The following is a 20,983-nucleotide window of genomic DNA, read 5'->3' as shown; positions in this document are numbered from 1 at the left end:
TTTCAAGCTTCGAGGCAACTTCCCACTGATAGAAGTTGCTGAATAGGTGGTGCTCAGCATTAATTTCCTAATCAGGAGTTCCCTATGCCAGTGAACTCATAAGCACAGTCCAAAAATGGGGACAGTCTTCTTTCTAACTCATTAGGAGTATTGTGAGCAAAATGCTTTGTAAGACTAAATGGGAAGGGTTTGGACTTGTGATTGCATTTATATGAAGAGCTCCCAGATAAGAAAACTCCCTCTTTTGGTGTAGGTCCATATCTTCTCTGTAATTTATAATTTCAGAAAATTGCCAAGGGCACTGAAAGGTTATATGACTTGCAGTTATTTCAGAGATGAGATTTGAACCCAGGTCTTGGTTTCTAGGATAGCCTGCCCTTCTCTCTCTGTCTCTGTCTCTCTCTGTCTCTCTCCATGTTGTGTCTCTAAAGCACTTAAAGTGGCTACTTAGTCCAGAAGGTGTGCTTGTCCAGTCATTTTTCAGTCATGTCTCACTCTTCATGATGCGACTCTCAGTGACCCCATTTGGGGTTTTTTTGGCAAAGATACTGGAATGGTTTGCCATTTCCTTCTCTAGCTCATTTTGCAGGTGAAGAACTGAAGCAAACAGGGTTAAGTGACTTGCCCAGGATCACACAGCTTGTAAGTGTCTGAGGCCAGATTTGAACTCATGAAGATGAGTCTTCCTGACTCTAGGCCTGGCACTTTATGTACTCTGGTCCCACCTAGCTGCCTTGATGTGTCATAGTCCAATTCTTTTATGTTATAGATGAAACCACTGCAGACCAGAGAAACCGAGACCTAGGCAAAGTTCCCCCTTTACTTTATGAAATACACATCTCCTTTTGATATGTACTATTAATTGTCTTTAATGACTAGTTGTTAAAGAATTACTGATCGCTAACCATGAATAAGCATTTATTAAGTGCCTATTATTTTCCATACCAGGACTGCAAAGACTGCTCTTAAGTAGCTTAAATTCTATCAGTGAAGCTACTTTAAGTAAATGTTTAAAATACTTTATGAAAAATCTCGAAGCTGAGGGATGCATAGGACTCAGTGTAGACTGATACATGTTTTTGAGATGTGATCAATGTGGGAATTTATTTGCTTGAATATACATGTTTGTTAAAATGGGATGAAAGAACATTATTCCATAATGGGAAAAATCAAGTCTTTTCATTCCGACAGGAATAAAGCAGCTGTTCCCGCCTCCTAAAGATTTGTTTTACGTTAAATCAATTGTATCCCTCAAAGTTTTATTTTTAATACAGCAGATTCCCCCCCCCCCCTTTTTAAACCCTATTCCTAGGTCGACTATTCAGATCACCAATCCTAATCCAAGAAGAGGCCAATATGTGGATAAAGGAATAAACCCCATTTCTACTTCAAAATAAATCCTCACCTTCTTTGGGTGAAGAATTTTTTGGGATAGAGTTAGAATCTCTGACTTACCAATTCAACTTAAGCCAATTCAACAGACATTTTTAAGTACTTCTTGCTCTCTGCAGGGCACAGTTATTGTCTGTAAGAGGTCATCTCTAGTCAAGGCTCAGTGAGTTTTGGAAAATAATTTCTTTCAGTGGGAGACTATGTGACCTTTCTGGACCTGGCAATTTAAATTTAATTTGAGTCAATTTGATTAATGGCTGATAACAGCTTCCAAGAAAGGAGTAGAGTTTGCTTAACACAGTCCACTGAAGTGTTGATTTCATTGCTGTCAGAAGAAATCTTAATTCAGTCCCCCTTTTCAATCAAGAGTATCTCTTTAATGGGACTGTAAAATGAACCATAAGGATTTAGTGGAAATTCATTTGTTTTGTCCTCAGTCAGCAAGCCTTTATTATTTAAAAAAAGGAAAAGGACCTATATGTGTAAAAATATTTATAGCAGCTCTTTTCTAGTGGCAAAGAATTGGAAATTGAAGAGATGCCTGTCAATTGGGGAATGGCTAAATAAGTCATGGCATATTATTTTATTGGAAAACTATTGTGATATAAGAAATGACGAGCAGGATGCTCTCAGAAAAACCTGGAAAGACTTACATGAACTGATGCAAAGTGAAATGAGCAGAACCAGGAGAACATTGTACATAGTAACAGCAATGTTCTGTGATGATTAACTGTGAATGACTTAGCTGTTCTCAGCAATACAGTCCCAAAAGACTCATGATGAAAAATGCTATCCACCTCCAGAGAAACAATTGATGGAGTCTGAGTACAGACCAAAGCATAATTTGTAAAATTTTCTTTATTTTTTCTTTTTTTTGGGGGGGAGGTATGTTTTCTTTTACAACATGACTAATATGGAAATGTGTTTTGCTTGATTGCACATGTATAACCTATATCGAATCTATGCTTGAATTCCCAGTGAGGGTGGAGGGGAGGGACAGAGAGAATTTAGAAGTCAGAATTTTAAAAAATAGATGTTAAAAATTGTATTTACATATATTTGGGGAAAAATAAAATACTAAATAAATAATCAAACAAATAAGCCTTTACTAAGTGTGTACTGTGTGCCAGGCATCATGCTGGACAATTCAGATACAAAAACATAAAGGAAATAGTCTTTGCCCTCAAGAAGCTTATGTTCACTGGGTAGAAAAAAGCATGTACACATAATAATATGTGTATGTATGTATGTGTATATATATACATACATACACATATATACACATATATATAATATATGTACACATATACATATACACAATGTACTATTTTTTAGGTAGAGAAGGGAGGAAGAGTTACTAGTACCTATTAGTGTTAGCAAATAACTTTTCTTTCATGTGGAATGACATAGATAGAAAGCAAAATGTGACTATATATGAAGCACGGGATATAGGATAAAGGACCAGCCATGGAGTCGGGGAGACCTGAATCAACACATACTGATTTTATGACACTAGGCAAGTCTTATAAAGTTTCAGTGCTTCAGGAAACTCTATTAAGAATAGAAGTTTCAGGACAGTTCATCTTCTTTGGTGGAAGAAGGTATTTATATGGAAGTTTTGCATATCAATGATATCATATGTTGGTCTGGGCCCAGTTTAAAAAAAATAAGTAAGTGGAAATGCAATTTTAATATATAGATAAGAATGAGAATTGAGTTAATGGGAAGGCTTGTTATTAGCATTTTTCCATTGGGATCATAGGTTCCCAAAGTGGGTGATACTGCCCCCTGGGGGCACTGAAATGTTCCAGGAGGGTGGTAGTAGCCTCTGGTGCAATTGATGGGGGAGCACTGAATAAAAATAAAGGGGCAGTGGAAACATAAGGCAAGAAGAGAATATAAGAAAATTTTGAACAACCGTTCATACATGTTTCATCTGTTGTGTAACAGAGTTAAAGTTGTAGTGATTGTCTTGTGTTGTAGTGTTTGTCCTTCGGTCTCAAAGAAGACTATGACATCAGGGAGATGATGACATGACTTGCAATTGGCTTTAATTTGAGTGAGGGGAGGGCTTTGCAAAGTCACCGGCCTCATTTTCTCCTCCAGAGTCAAGTGGGTCCAGTGACCAGATATCCATCAGGACAACTAGAGATGGCCCCGGATGCAATGGGAGATTCTGGCCCTTTCAAGCTAAGGTCTTTGTAGCTTCTCACTTTGAGTGAGATAATGCCCATTCAGTGAATAGGCCTTTTTAAGAAGTGAGTCCAGGGATGGCCCCTTAAATCAAAGAAAGAAAAGAAAAAATAGAAAAAAATCAAACTGGGAGGAAACGACCCTCAGGGTTGCCGCCCAAAAGAGAAACAGTTACTATTTACATTCATTCTGAGCCAGGAGGGCCCAAAAAATTACCATTAAGTGGTGCTTGGGCAGGGGCCTATTGTCCAATCTATGAGCTCCAGAGTAAAGTGGGTTTAAGGTTTGGTCTTTGAGAAAGAAATCTCGCCAGTAAACCTCAAGTAGGCAGCTTTCAGCCATCAAAATTTACCTTCCTTTGGGCAGAAGAGACTCAGGTAAGGGTTTATTTTTCAAATAAACACACAAAATGCAAGTTGTAACCAATTAATGGTAAACTCTGCCAACAGGTCTTAAAAAGCAAGTGTTTACAGGTGAGTTTGTTGCACATTGTCAGGAAGTCCAGCATTCATCTGCAAGAGTATGTGCATATAATGACTTGTTTGGTTACATGACACAGTGTTGCATCATCAAAATTTCAATTCAGGGAAAAAAGTCACAAATTTAAAATAAATTAGTAAATTTAAGATGCATCGTTTTAAAAAATTACATTTTTTCAAAATCATGCAAATTTTAAAAAAAGTTAAAGGATTAAAGAAAGTAGATTTCCAGTGGTGCGCTGACTAATTTTTCTTTTTCTTTTTTTTTTTTGAAATGAGTGTGGGTAGGCCAAATAAGTTTGGGAACCTCTGATTAGGATGATGATACTGATGATGGCAATAATGACAGCTAACATTTATGTATGTATGAGGCCCACTATGTTCCAGGCACTGTGCAAAGTACTTTACAAATATTATCTCCTTTGATCCTCACCATAAGGCTCGGAAGTAGGTGCTATTATTATCCCTATTTAACAGTTGAGGAAATTGGAGCAGGAAGAGGTTAAGTGATTTGCCCACATAGCTAGTAAATATTTGAGGCCAAATATGAACTCAGGCCTTTCTGACTTCAGGCCCAAGGCTCTATCTGCTAAACTACCTAGCTGCCTATATATGATACAACCATTAAAGTTTTTATGCGTATTTAGTATGTTTACAAAGTATTCCCTTCTAATGTTCTTATTTCCCCTCTTTGCAGAATGAGGGGATTATAGATGTGTAACTTTGCATACAATGTTTGCCATAGTTTATGTGACAGTTTTCTTGAAGTGTGTTTTCCCACTTTTTATTCTGTTATAATAATACAGGCTATCGTTTGCATGTCACTTTATATATATTTTCTCGTTTGATCCCCACAATAACCCTGGGAGACAGGAGTTATTATTTTCCCCATTTTCTAGATGAGGAAACTGAGACTGATAGAGATTAAATAACTTGCCCAATGTGAATAGCTAGTAAGTGTCTTAGGCTGAATTTGAACATGGGTCATCTTGCCTCCAGGTCTGTCACTCCCTACTGTGCCTACCTTCAGCCATAAGGCATAACTGAGGAGAGGAAAGTAAGGGAGATGTGGGGAACGTAAGGGGATATAAAACCAAAAGAATTTTTTAAAAGGAAACTATTCCTTTTGAAAAAACTCCATAGAGAGGACTATTTGGGAGAATGATTGCCTGATTCTCCATAAGGAATAATGTCATTTTCTTTCCTTTTGGAATGATTGGTCTGGGAAGAAATCAAGCAGGCAGAATGGCCCCTGGAAACAGCTGTGATGATGCTGCCCTTTCCTTTTCTTTCATCATGCTGTCATAATAGATGCTCTAAGCATTGAGCTGATAGTGACAGCTAGATTTTTCTTTCCCATTTCTGTTTTGTGCAGCCCAAGAACCTCGCTGGGGTTTCATTTAGCTTCAGAAACTCGTCCCTGCTCGTCCTCTCTTATAGATTTCAGTTTAAAAAGAAATTGGAAATTATCTCCTTAATTAGGGGCTCAAGTTGCTTTCTTACGGGATTAATAGGTATAATCTGACTATATATTTGTCTCCCCGAACCCCCATCATGAACTAATGATTTAAGCGGTATAGACCACTGGAATGGTTTCTAGATTTAGAATCGCAGGGCTTGGGCTGAAATATGACATATATTAATTACAATCTGTGTGACCTTTAATTAAGCTAGTTTTCCACTTTGGACTTTAGTTTTGTCATCTCTTAAATGATGTTGGACTAGATGATGGCCAAGGGCCTTTCAAGCTCTAATTATATGATCCTGTGTAATTTTTACTCTTCTTTCTTGTCAAATATTTTTAATGAACAAAAATGTATTTTCTTGACTTGCCATAATCTCCTCCCCCCCAGTGGAAAAAAGAAAAACAAAACCCTTGTTTGTAACAAATATTAATAGTCAAGCAAAACAAATTCCTGCATTGGCTATGTCCAAAAAAACCAAAAATATGTCTTGTTCTACACCATGAGACCATTGACTTTCTATCAGGATGGGGTAGCATGTTTCACATCATTGGATCTCTGGAATGATGGGGGATTCATTGCATTCATTTCAAAATTATACTTCTTTACATGTGTGTATGTATATATATACACACACACACACACACACATAGATATGGGTATGTGTATGGGTGTATATATGCATGTATGTTATATATACATATATATACCCATATACACATGCATGTACATGTGTATATACACATATGCATATGTGTGTGTGTTATATATATACACATACATACATATATGGTTTCTCCTTGTTCTTCTCATTTCATTCTGTATCACTTCATGCAAGCATTTCTGGGTTTCTCTGAAACCATCCCTTTCATCATTTCTTGAAGCGTAATCACATTCCATTCCGTTCATACATTTCCATGTTCAACTGTTCACCAAAATTATTGTGAGTCAAGGGATTTCTTTTTATAGCCATAGATGGAAATAAATTATCAATGATCAGAGGTCAGTCAGAAAGGTTTGAGAACCATGAGGTGGCTCCTTTAAGTACAGAATACATTTATGCTATATAGCTCAACTCTGGTCTGCTTATCAATCAGTTAGCATTTATCAAATACCTACTATGTGGCAGACCTACTATGTGCTGGGAATACAAAAAGAGGCAAAGGACAGTCCCCATCTTCATGGAGCTTATAATCTAATCAGGGAAATCCCTGGTCCATTCATAATCATAATGTGAAAGTTCTAAGGAAGGAATATCATAGTCCCTTTTCCTATTTGTGAATGAGGTAATGAGAAGAAATGGAATGTGATCTCTGTGTCTGCATTAGTGGTGTTGAGTTCTAGGCTCAGGACTACGTCATGTCTTCGTGACCTGTATCTCTTTCACTATTTTCTACTCTTATACTTTCTGTGCCTGACCCATCAGTATGACTTGAGGATGTGGTCAGATATGTGACTTGTCTGGATCAGTGCGTGAAGATTTTTGATTAAAAAGAGAGATAATTATTCACACCCAAATATAGCGAACAACCATTTATCCCATAATAGTATGGGGTTAGTTAGAAATCCTACAGGTGATTACATAGATCTTAATTCAGTGAAAGCGTCCTAGGCAGAAGCCTCTTCAGTTGAATAGTTAAGTAAATAATGCATAAAAATAGCTTTTTCATTGCTTCACAATTTTCTTTCTTCAGGTTTCCAAGCTGGCTGGTGTCTTGGTGAAGCATGGTGTGCAAAAGGGAGATACTGTGGTGATCTATATGCCCATGATACCACAGGCAATGTACACCATGCTGGCATGTGCGAGGATAGGGGCCATTCACAGCCTCATCTTTGGGGGCTTTGCCTCTAAGGAGCTGAGCACTCGTATTGATCATGTAAAGGTAAGGCTTTTTTGTTTGGGGAAAAGGTTGAGTTTTTCATAAGGTTGAATAGCATAGGCTATTTTAGCTGTGAGTGAATCCAAATCAAGTACATGAGCCTTTATTAATTACTGCAGAAGGTGGCATGGTATAGAGATCTGAGCTGAAGAGTCAGGAAGACCAGCCCATGACACATCTTGGTTGTGTGACCCTAGGCAAGTTGCTTACCCTCTTAGTCCTCTAAGCAACTTTGGAAGACTATAAATAGCAGAGAAGACGCCCAACTGTGTCGATTGACGGAGTTCCTCACTAGGAGCCCACTAGACCAGGGAAATCTCGTCCAATCCCTCTTCCTATGGGGCAAGCAGCGTCCTGGGCACCGAGGAGGTTGCAAGGATGGTCCCTACCCACAAAGAAATTACATTCTACTGTGTACAGTGTGTAGACAAAAGTATTCAGTCATTCAAACAATCTTTTTAAAGTATGTAGCGTGTGTTGGGCACTAGAAGAGGCATATAAGAAAAAAATGTGTGCTCTGTGCATGAAAAATGAAACCATTTGTGCCCTCAAGGAGCTTACATTCTATTGGGAAGACAACATATGCACAGATAGTTATGTACAAATATAAGTGAAATGCATACAAAGTGGATTTTGTGGGGAGACCCGATGGTGATAGGCAAGGCCTCATTTGCGATAAGCTTTGAAAGAAGAAGGGAATTCTAAGAGGCCAGTTTGGGTGACAGCCTGTGCAAAGGCCTGGGGAATTAGATTATGTGCCCCTTGAGGACAGAGGTTATCTTTTGTCTTTCTTTGTATCCCCAGCACTTTAGCACAATGCCTGGTACATGGTAGGTGCTTAATAAATGTTTATTGACAGACTGAGAACGGAGATGGATTCTATTGTTGTGTGTGAGGATCAGTAAAAAAGTTGTTTGCCTGTATTGTAAATAGTGAAGTTGAGTGATGTTGTAATAAGCTTGTAAGAGAATACAGGAGCAAATTGTAGAGGACTTTAAATGCCAAATTGAGGAGTTTATAGTTGAGCCTATAATAGGTAATGCTGCTGATGTTCAGTTGTTTTTCAGTTATGTCTGACTCTTTGTGATGCCATTTGGAGTTTTTTTGGCAAATATCCTGGAGTGGTTTGCCATTTTCTTCTCTAGCTCATTTTATACATGAGGAAATTGAGGCAAGCAAGGTTAAGTGACTTGCCCAGGGAAATGTCTGAGGCCAAATTTGAACTCAGGAAGATGAGTCTTCTTGATTCCCAGCCCGGTGCACTATCCACTGAGCTACCTAGCTTCCCATAATAGGTAATTAGGGAGCTACTCGACTTGAAATGACATCACTGGATGTGCTGTGCCTTAGGGAAATCACTTTGGTAACTGTGTTGAACATGTATTTGAGAGATGATAGGCTTGAGCGAGGGAAACCAATTAGGAGGGTTTTGCAGTATTGTAGCGGTGAATTTATGAGGATCTAAGCTATGGTGGCTGTGTGAGTAATTTTGGGAGGGGAAAAGTGCTAATAGCTAACGGGTTCAGGAAAGGCTTCATGTAAGAGGTTACAGTTTGGAATGCGCTAGGGATTCTAATAGGCACAAGTGAGGGAGAAGGAATTCCCAGAATGAAGGTAGCCTGGACAAAATCATGGAAATAAAAGATGATATGGAGAGTCAAGTTTTAGAAAAATGATGATTCTGGAAGGTAAGATTGGCCTGGAGACAGGAAGACCAGTTAGGAAGATAGTAGAATATTCCAAGTCTCAGCTGATAACTAGTGCTGCAATAAACAGAATTAAACGGAAGAGAGGCATATGAAAAACATAAACATCACTGAAAAGTTTTGATAATTTATTGGCTATAGTAGTCAAGGAAGAAGGAACTTTCAAGATTATTCTAAGACTCCCTGGCATACTGACTGAGACTATAGTGTACCATTCATGGAAATGTGGAAGTCAGGGGTGAGGGTTAGTTTGAAGGGCAAAATTCTGAGTTCACTTTTAGACATATCAAATTTGAGGTTTAAGATGAGGGGTGGGGTTGGGGAGAACAGTCAGTTAGAAATATCCAGAAAGTCAACAGGGATGTGAGAAAGGGAGCATAGCTTTGAGAATCATCTACGTAGAAGAGAGACAGAGGAAGGACATGTTGAGAGAGGTGGGAAGCAATTTAACCTTGAATCCTTTTATTAGTGTGAATAAACAGGAGGTGAGTGTGTTAGGATATGATTGATTGTGCATTTCGTCCACTCGTGGTTTTTATTGAGGTACCAGTTAATAGGGAGCAGGGAAGGGTTTCACCTCCTGTTTGAAAAACAGCATTTCATTAGTTTAAGTTCATTGACTCAGCAGTATCAGAAGGAAATAGATACTAATGACAGAACATTGATAGGCTTACATCAGATTCAATTTCAATAACCTTTCAGGTATAGGCAGCCTTTTATCTTTTATCCTTTTTTTTTTTGGCAGGGATGGTGGTGGAGGGAACAGTCACTGAATCTGGAATATGCAGTAGTTATAGTAATTAATAATAGATTTAAAGAATTTGGCTTTATTATGTATGAGATTAGCTTAGCAATATTGTGTTAGCAGATGCATAGATTGGCCATTTCGTTTGAAAGTAGCCAGCCCAAATGCCAGGAGAAACTTGATTAGGTATTAAAAAATTCAGTACATAGCTTTGTAGTTTTGGAGCTAGAAGGGGCCTCAAAAGAGGATTTTTAAAAATGATTTCAGTGGGTTGGAGGAAAAAAGTGATTTTAAAATGACTAAGTGAATAAAGAAACCCATTTCTATTAAGCTACTAAGGCATACACACATGTATATGTGTGTGTATCTATATATGTGTATGTGTGTGTGTGTGTATTTGCGTATTTGCAAGACAGTCAGGATTAAGTGACTTGCCCAGGGTCACACAGCTAGTAAGTGTGAAATGTCCGAGGCTGGATTTGAACTCAGGTCCTCCTGACTCCAGGGTCGGCTCTCTATCCACTGTGCCACCTAGCTACCCCTGACATAGAAAATAAATTTTAGTTTAAATCACTGTATCTTGAGGGAAGTTAGGTTCTAGAAAATCCGACTAACCGCCATTCCACAGACACATCCCTCTCTTATCTCTCTACCTTTGGTTATGCTTTTTCTCTTACTTCCAGGTGCCTCTTCCCACATCTGCTTATTGTTTATCCTGCCTATCCTACCAATGACATTACTCAAATACCATCTCCTCCCTATAGCCCTCCCTAATCCCCTTTTTCTTCCTTGAGCCAGCATTGATCCCCCCATTCTTCAAATTCCCATAGTTGCAAGACTTCTTAATCTTTTCTGTTTCACAAAGCCCTTTGGCAGTTCAGTGAAGCCCAAGGACCCAGTCTTAGAATAGTGTTTTTAAATGCATGAAATCAAGTACATAGGATTAGAAAGAAAACCAATTACATTGAAATAGTTATTTTTAAAAAAATCTATGTTTTTAAAATTCATGGACCCAAGGTTAAGAACCCCTGTGACAAAGCGCTTCTACCTCTCCTATAATCCCACATCCTGCTTTGTATTTATTTCTGTGTCATTGTCTTCCCGGCACAATTTTGGACTGTAAGCTTCTTGAAAGCAGGAACTCTCTTATTATTTCCATCTTAATTCTCTGGCATGTCACACAGTGTCTTGAATGTAATGGGATCCTACTAAATGTTTGTTGAATGAAATTAAATTGAAGAGAGGAAGAATAAATGACGGGGTAGGGAGAATGTTGGACTTGGAGTCAAGAAGGTTTGGGTTCTAATTCTGCCACCTTGTTTGCTAGTCATGTGACCCTGGACACGTCATTTAACATTTCTGAAGTATAGCTTCCTCTTCTGTTCATTGAAAATAATAAAAACTTGAGAACCTATTTCAAAGTGTTTCTGCGAGGTTCATTTCATGATATATGATAAATATTCTTTCAGTCTTAAAGTCCTAAATATATTCTATTTTATTATGCCCAGATTTGTGATTTAATTGGTATGGGGAGCTTACTAATAAGAAAATTCCCTCCAGATCTGCATCTAGTTTATAATTTCTGGCCTTAGAGAGATGCCTAGGGAATCTGCCTGAGTCACACAATTAGTATGTGTCAGAAGTGGGGCTTGAGCCCACATCTTTCTGACATGGAAACCAAAGCTCTTTCTACTCAACTTCTTTTGGTAAGTATCATTCATTCATTCATTCATTTGTTTGTTTATTATTAAACACTATATTATAATGCAATGCATAGTATAATATAATACATTCAACAATAATTTTTAACACTGTATTAGTATAGTGGAATATGTATCCTGACTTGCTCACTTCTTAGTCTAAGGCAGTTACCTAAGACCTAGCTTAGTGACTTTTTGAAAAGAAAAAGAGAATGTTCCTTTTTTACAGCAAAGTAGGATACAACTCTACCTATAACATTTTCTTAGGCTGGATGCTTATTGTCTCTATCCTAACTTATGAATGATTTATTCCAGTAAAAAAAAGAAAATAGTTTACACATGTGGGCTTTGCCTCAGTAAAAGAAAGCAGTGTGGAGATAAATCTCAGGAAAAATTTCATTCCTAGGGGATGAATCACATTTTGACTTCAAACCTTTTATGTATACTATTTTTTCCTAGGTGTAAATTATAATAATTTGTTTATCATTTTGAATTGCTTAAGAAATGTTATCTGGCTAAATTATAGAGACCAGTTACATTTTATCAGCTATTCAAAGTACTATGGCTATTGACAAGTGAACTATATTTAAATTTTAGGCAGTCAGAAAAGCAGTCCGTTTTTTAAGTGTTTGATGTATTTCATTTTTTTACCCTAGAATTTTTGTAAACCAATTTTGGAACTTTTCTTTAATATATACAAAGCATCATCAGTATTTATTGAAGTACCACATTTTAAATATGTAATTAATTGGATTAATAATTTTCTCTGATAATCTTTATTTATCATTTTCTTTGGAAGCAGAATTTTGGAAAGCAAATCTAGGGAACTATTTGTTGAGGGGGAATTTGTATATTTTTAAATTTAGTCTTTCCTATATTTAAAAAAGTTAATGCATTTTGCATCTACCTTTTCAAAATACAAAAGCTTTTTTATGACAATGAGTCTTTTTTTTTAAATGTAGGCCTTATGAAGTCATTAAAGGCATTAGAAAGGCCTACCATTTTTGGCAGGTAAATTAAATTTGTGTAGCCATACATAAGGATTTGTGAAAATTAAAGGTTTTTTTTGAGAGCTTTCAAGTAGTGAGTGGAAGTATACATTTTTAGACATATAACATTTCCATTATGAGTATCTTATTTTTGCCCTTAATTCTTGAAAGTAAATGTAGCAGATATTTTAACTAATTATAATTATTTTTTTATTTTAGCCCAAAGTGGTTGTAACAGCATCCTTTGGAATAGAGCCTGGGAGAAGGGTAGAATATGTACCCCTTTTAGAAGCAGCCATGAGGATGGGAGAACATAAGCCACGCAGAGTTCTCATTTATAATCGACCTAATATGGTAAGTCTTATTGCTGATTTTATTCTTATTTTTAAATTTCGTGCTAAACATGTCTTAAGAGCATAGATTTTGGAGCTGCAAGAGATCATGGCTATAGTCGTCAATATTTAAAATATATAGTGCTAAGAAGAGTTGATTTGTAAAATAAATATATGCAACCATGTGAACACATATAAATGCACATATACATACTGAGATACAAATTTAGATACTAATATAGATATACATATAAGTTCACACATGGATGCATTTATATTTTATATGCCTAGAGAAGATATACGAGATATGTTCTGCATTTCGTTGTCCTTTCTTCTCAGTGGTATTGCTCCTGAGATCTACAAAATAAATTGAAAGAAAAAGGTAGAATTCAGATAAATATCTATAGTAATTCATTACAGTAGCTGCTTGAATGCAAAATTGCTCTTTGTTTAACTTTTTTTTGGAAGTGTGTATGGGAAAACATATACTCTGAGAATGGTTATTACTATTTATGTGTGGAACTTTCATTTGATATCAAAAGTTGACATTTTATACCTAACAGTCATCAATGGGGCAATTTTATTTTAGGAGTATGTCCCATGTAGCATATGGTGCATAGGGACTGTGACTATAGAGGAATACACATACATAGATATATATGCCCACATGTATATGTATGTGTGTACATGAATGTATTTATATACACATGTAGAAGTACACACGTGTATGTATACATATAAGGTATACACATATATACCTACACATGTGTGTGTATGTGTATATATATATATATCTCATATACTAGTACATTTGAAAATGTTTTAATCTAAAATCCATAAAGTACAAACAGAAATGTAGAAAAATAATGTGTCTAGTTGTTCACTGATCAGCACCAAGAATTTAATTTTTTTGGTTGTTCAGCTCTATAGTTTCATCAGTATTAAAATGTGTGGGGAATTTCTAATGTAGAAACTCCTTCCACTGATGAATATCAGCAGTCTTTCTAACTTGGTCTTAAAGCATGGCCCAGAGCACAGGGCATTTCAGTGACTTGCCCATGGTTCTGTAGAGGAAGTATGTATGACAGGCAAGATTTGTAGCCATGTCTTCTGATCCTAAGGTCAGCCCTCTTTCCACTGTGCCACACTGCCTCTCAGTGGCTTTAATCAAAGCAAATAAACACAAATGCTAAAAGAATTCATGTAAAATAAGTTAAGAAGAACTCACATTATTGGATTTAGTACAGTTCTTCCTTTCTGTAGACATTAGCCTTACAATTCTCTTCTGTTTAAAAAAAATAGTAGTTCATAACTGAATCCACTCTTTGGAGAGCTTCGTGCTATTGATAGCCCTTACTCTTGGTGCTGTTCTGCATAGGTTCAAGGTGTTACACTTATGTTCTACATTTATGCAATCCAAAATTTCTCCATGTTTTCTTGTATATTTCTTTTGAGAGCCCAGGTGTTAACACTTCCATGTGACTACTGCTCTGAGGAGTCTGATAATTTATATAGCCTGTACATAATTCTGAAAGACTTCATGTTTAGGAATATATTTTCATTTAATTATCCATTCTAGTTACTATATCATATTTTATAAATAAAAAAAATCATTGACATGAAACAAATCAACCAAAAACTAATTTTGGGCTAGAAACCAATACATTTTATGTAAATGTGTGATTTTTTTTTCTGTATCCAAGAGACCCATAATAAAACATTTTTCAAAAAGTGTACAAGGAGCTGAATTAATAAAAATAAAATATAAAAAAACACTTCTAAGCAAAGAGAAAAAATCATTTTTTCTCAATCCTTAACTGACTCTTAATGTTGTAAATTTTTATTTCTATGATTGAAAATGTACTCAGTTTGGGATTCTTAACTACAGCATATGTATCCAGGTACTTCAGTGATTTCCGAGAGAAACTTATATAGGTTCAAATATAATGTCCAATTTTGTGATACTCTTGAGAGGTCCCCTATTGAGAATGCTCAGAATAAATGTCCAGATGGGGAGAAGAGTAAAATGTTTTAAAACTGTCAATTTGATTGCTACCTGGTAATTTTCATCACCATTTTAAAATCCTGTGTGACATTTTAGTATCCCATAGCTCATGAACTGCTACACTCAACTGATTTTACTGCTCTTTCTGTCCAGAAGATGAATTTTAAGTTTGTTTCATAGGACCTAGGACATTGATTTGTTTGTTTGTTTGTTTTTGTTGATGTTTTAACTCTGGTCATTTTCAAATCAAAAAGTATGAAGTTAGTATCAAAATGATTTATGTGGGGGGCAAGGATGGAGAATAAGAAAATATAAGCAACTCTGATTTTTTTTTCTCTTCTTCCCTAAGCGCCACGTGTAGAAATGAACACTTCATTGCTAAAGCTTCCTCTCATCACAAGAGGAATTCCTAACACCGCCTCAAAAAACAGAGTGGGATTTTCAGAGAACATTGCATGTATCACTTGTCTTTCCCCTTATGGAAAATCCATGCTGATTCAGATAGTAATTAAATCCATAGTAAACTCTCCTTTCTGCTTTGAGCTCAGCGGGGTGACAGGTATTAAGAATGCGCTCAGAAGTGATTTTTCTCATTAGCCAGGCTTATATTTTAGCCAGAGGAGAAAGTAGCTTGGCAGCCATACAGAGGTCTCAAACAGGAGTCATTTTGCTCGATCTGCAGTAGGCCTAAAATATCATTCAAGTCCTTCTTTCATCCCTGTCTCCTCAATTCTGTTCTCTTAGGATCAATTGGTCTTGGTGATATATGCACACTGCCTTGTTATATCCTTAAGGTTGTATGTCTGTGTGGGGTGTTGGGGCGGTTTTACCCTTCTCTACCTCCATGAGATAGTGGTAAGCATTTTCCTCTTACTTACTTACTTCTCAGTCCTGAAAGTTTGGACTTTTCCTACTAAATCCAAAACTTCATTATAATAGATTCTTTAGCCGCTACAGAAAACAAAGAAAGAACACCAAACTTTACCATTTTTATGGTAAAGGTATGAAGTGTGATAGTTTTTTGTGAGTTCAGGCTATAATTCAAAGAAGTTAATGTTTTAATACTAGTGTAACATGTATGGTGTCACCACAACAAATTGAATCATAAGCATCACACGTAGCAGGATGTTTTATGCTTCTGGACTTGGAATACCTCTTAAGGAATGCTTTTAGATTAGGGGTTCTTGAGATGGGTTCCTCAGATGTACCTTAAGACTATAAATACTCAGATCAACTATGAAGGACCTATGAAGGAAGATACTATACACCTCCAGAGAAAGAACTGATAAATAGAAGTATACATGGCATGGTTTAACACATATTTATAAATCTGTGTCAAATGGTGGCCTTCTCTGGTGCAGGGGTGAGGAGGGAGAGAGGGAGACAGTCTGGAACTTAAGATGTAATGAAAAGATGGAAGGAAGGAAGGAAGGAAGGGGGAGAATTCCATGGATAGATTTCAGGGGGCCGTGAACTTAGAGGGGAAACAACTACATCATTCTTTTCTGTAACCTTTGACTGAAATTTAGCATTTCCTTCAATCATTTAAAAACATTATTCTGAAAAGATGTTTCATGAGACTGCAAAAGAAGTTCATGAAGAAAAAAAAAAGGTTAAGAGCCCCTGAATTATTGGTTTCATATATATATATATATGTGTATATATATGAATATATATATGTGTGTATATATGAATATATATGTGTGTGTATATATATGAACATATATGTGTATATATATGAATATATATGTGTATATATGAATATATATGTGTGTATATATGAATATATATGTATATATATGAATATATATGTGTATATATGAATATATGTGTGTATATATATATGAATATATGTGTATATACATATATGAATATATGTGTGTGTATATATATACGAATATATATATACACACACACATATACGTATGTATGTATGTATATGTATATATGTATATATGTATGTATATGTATATATATAAATATAACTGGAAGAGATCTTAGAGATCATCTTTTCCAACCTCATCATTTAGCAGTCACTTGTGGAAACTGAGGCACAAGGATATTAAGTGACTGTCTCAAGTGCCAGGTAGGTGGTACATAGGATAGAGCACTGGGCCTGGAGATGGGAAGATTCATCTTTGTGAATTTAAATTCAGCCTCAGACACATTAGCTGTGTGACCCTAGGCAAGTCACTTAACCCTGTTTGCGTCTGTTTCCTCATCTGTAAAGTGAGCTGGAGAAGGAAATGGCCAACCACTACAATGTCTTTGCCAAGAAAACCCCCAAATGGGGTCACAAAGATTAGGACATGACTGAAAAATGGCTGAACTACAGAAAGGTCTCACAGGTGGTGAGTGCCAGAGTTGGGATTTGAATCCAAGTCCTCTGACTCTGAAATGACTTTCCAGTGTGCCAGAGGTCACTCAGAGTAAATGAATCATTGTGGAGGTTCTTCTCATGTGTAATGTGTAAAATAGAAATAAAATAAAATAAAATAAAATAAAATAGAAATGGTAGAATCTCATATTAACATATGGACAATTCCATGTTTCGAGGCTGTGTTGCTAATAAGTTCATCAATCTTCTGAAATGATCAGGAGAGGTTTGCTTCCTTATCCTCACTTTCAAGGAATATGAGATTTGAGGCAAACTCCTAACCCTGAGATCCTTTTCAGGTTGTACCAAGGTGATCCTAGTTGTACACATCACTTTCTCTACTTGACTCACTTGAAGTTCAGCATTAGAATCTTTCCCAAGTACTCTTCACAGCTCAAAGTTTCATATCATTAACACTTTCTCACTAAAAGAATCTCTGCCTACTTCCCTGTCTCTACTTTTAAGAAGTTTGGAGTTGGGGGTGCTGTGCCAAGATCCATAGATATGTTTTTGCAAAAGGGAGAAAAAAAACTAATTGGATTGTTAGATTTTCAAGAGTGCCTACCAATTTCCAGTTTGTATTTGCACTTTGAGAAGCACCTGGATTTGTCCAGGGTAGATTGTTCCTTTATTATTTTTTATTTGCAAGAAAGAAATCTGACCCGACTTTCTAATATCCCCAATCAATTCCCCAATCTTTTAACCATTTGTCTTCCCATTGTGAAGATTCCATGCAGTTAGATCAATATCATAAAACATTCTACCAAGTGAAATTAAAAAAAACAAACAAACAGGAACCCAAGTGTATAAAGCTATGAGTATTTGTTATTTTTTAGAGACACAAGTCCTAATTAAATGGTTACTGATAATGAGGGGAAATTGGATAAAACCTATAGATTATCTTAATTACGATAATTTAGGTAGTAATCATCTGACCTGAAATAATCTGGTTTGCATGGAAATTTCTGTATATTTGCCTGTGAAGGTTGAAATCATGATGTTGGTCCCATGTTGAAGTTTAGTTCAACTAATTAGATGGAAGTCTAAGAGGGGCAGCCCAGCTTAGTGAATAGAGAGCTGACCTCAAAGGCAGGAAGAACTTGGCTGAAATCCTGCCTGTGATACATACCATCTGTCCCTTCACCTCTCCGTGATCCAGGTAACTCTCAAAGGCTCTGAGGTGCAGAGAATGTACCTAACCAGACTGGCAGGAGTTTCTTCATGTGGGAGTTCCCTTTGCCAGTGATATAACAGGTCCAGTCTGTATCCTCTTTAAAAAATATTAGGTCAGATATTTAAATTTATCTAAGAACTTTTACTGTCTGATCTTTTCCCTTGTGATTTTTTTTCCAATGAAAACTCTTGCATTTCTTCTTTTTCTTCTTTTTTTAATCCATAGGAAGCTGTACCTCTGGCTCCAGGTCGTGATCTCGATTGGGATGAAGAGATGGCAAAAGCCCAGTCCCATGATTGTGTCCCTGTTCTCTCAGAACATCCACTTTATATTCTCTACACATCAGGAACAACTGGATTACCTAAGGTATACACTGTTTCTAGGATAAACCTCTCTGACTACATGAATTTCTGTCACACTGAGAAGATGTTTAATTGCTGTCCAAATGTTAGCTTAAGGACCCTTGCGATAAAGGGTCCATTTCTTACTGTAATTACAGGTTTGGTTTTTGGTAGTTTAAATCTTCAAGTAGAAATTTCCATCAAGTCTTACAAATACTGAAATATAGATGGCATATTTAAAATCATAGAGGGTCATAAAACCATGAGCTGAGAGGAACAGGCTTCACAGGCCGTCTTGTCTAACAACCTTATTTTATAGATGAAGAAAAGAAGGCCCAGATAAATGACTTACTTGGGAAAGCAAATCAGCCCCTGCCCCTGAGATCCCTTTCTACTGTTATTAACGTGATCATGGGGTGGCTAGGTGGCACAGTGGATAGGGCACTTGCCCTGAAGTCAGGAGGACCTGAGTTCAAATCCGGCTTCAGACCACACACTTGATGCTTACTAGTAGCTGTGTGACCCTCGGCAAGTCACTTAACCCCAATTGCCTAAAAAAAAAATAATAATAATAATAAAGTGATCACAGATCTGGACATCACTTTCCTTAATAATTCATAGTTATTATTCATTACTCTATTACAATTAATTAACAGTATTATTAATAATTCCCTAAATAGTTGAAAATACCATTTCCCCTTAACAATTGACCCAAAGAGTCAAAAGGGAAGTTCAGACAGGTCGTAAGTGTTTGGAGGATTTGAACCCAGATTCCCTGACACCAGAGATATATTACCTTTTTTTTCCTTCAAGTGGTTCAATTGTTTATTCTCATTGTTAATGTTTTACATAAATGTTCCATAAATATGCTCAGGGTTTCACATACTTGAATGAACAAGTAAGATGTTTAAAATAAACAGGAGGCATGATCCCCAATTTCTTCTATTTTTCCTACCCTTTCTTGTCCTGCTCCCACTTGGCAGAGAACGCCTAGGCCGAAAGCCTCATCACTTTAAAACAGAGGTTCTTGACATCGAGTGTGTGTGTGTGTGTGTATGTCTCTGTGTGTGTGTGTGTGTGTGTGTTGTGTGTGTGTTGGACTCCTTTGGCCATCTAGTGAAACTTATGGACACCCTTTCAGACTCCTTTTTTTTTAAGTCATAATTGAAGGAAATGGTAAATTTCAGTTAATGGTTAGTGGAGATAAATATGCATTTTTCCCACCCACATTCCTTGTCCTCGTAGAATCTATCCATGCATCCATGGGGGTCCATGGACCCCAGGGTAAGAACTTCAGCTTTAAACAATCATTAATGTTATAAGTTACACTAGGATCAAGCAAAGCTCCTCAGTGAAAGATAGGATCTTGATGGAATGTCAGTTCCATTATGAGGAACAGAAAATTGCAAAAGGGAAACAGAATCCATGTTTCAGTTGAAAGTCAACTTTAAGCCTGTATGATTGAAATGCTATCAGTTTGAGCATTTAGCATTTACGTAAGACATTAATCCAGAGCATTGAGGCTCTTGACACTCTTTGGATATAAAAGTTACTCGATGTTAAAATATGTATATGTGAAGGTATTTATCAAATGAAAGTTGTCAGTTTTGTTTTCTCATGTCAGATGCAAAATAAGAACTCTAGGTTTTCTATTGTATCATTTGGTAGTATTATCTTCATATGTCATCAGAAATCACAATAACTTATGATTTTCTCCACTAGCGTTATGGAAGGAGGTTTTTATTTCCCAAACTTGAATTTTCTCAATAAGTAGAACTTACTTCTTGAAGTGTGAAAACTTTGTTCTTATTTTTGGTTTACATCTTTTTCCTGAAATATATTACAACAGCTTGCTTTATTAAAAGAATGTATTGAACATAAATTGGGGCAGTTGGGGGCACAGTGGATAGAGTGCCAGGCCTGGAATCAGGAAAACTGGATTCAAATTAGTCCTCAGCTCTATGAGTCCAGTGTCGCGCTAACTTTGTATTCCTGGGCAAGTGACATTTGCTTGCCTCAGTTTCCTCAACTTTAAAATAGGAATCATAATAGTAGTACCTATCTTCCAAGGTTGTTGTTAGGACCAAATGACATAATAAAGCACTTAGTACAGTGCCTGGTACATAGTAAGATCTATATAAGCATTAGCTATTATTATTATTATTATCATATTATTGATATTATTATTTTTTCTTACTCACCCATGG

General features: G+C 36.5%; 1 protein-coding gene across 1 annotated transcript in view; it reads left to right on the top strand.

The window, feature by feature from the left end:
* Positions 1–20,983, top strand: part of ACSS3 (acyl-CoA synthetase short chain family member 3) — a 232,852-nt gene that overhangs the window by 61,396 nt on the left and 150,473 nt on the right. The window contains exons 3-5 of the mRNA XM_027842539.1: positions 7,222–7,410; positions 12,767–12,901; positions 18,661–18,801. Of these exons, the coding sequence (XP_027698340.1) occupies positions 7,222–7,410; positions 12,767–12,901; positions 18,661–18,801 (465 nt within the window). The remainder of the gene's footprint in view (positions 1–7,221; positions 7,411–12,766; positions 12,902–18,660; positions 18,802–20,983) is intronic.

This window comes from Vombatus ursinus, unplaced genomic scaffold (genome assembly GCF_900497805.2).
Source record: "Vombatus ursinus unplaced genomic scaffold, bare-nosed wombat genome assembly UNPS02014874.1, whole genome shotgun sequence".
NCBI classification, from domain to species: Eukaryota; Metazoa; Chordata; class Mammalia; order Diprotodontia; family Vombatidae; genus Vombatus; species Vombatus ursinus.
Note: the sequence above shows the minus strand (reverse complement) of the source record. Positions and strands in the feature narration are given on the sequence as shown.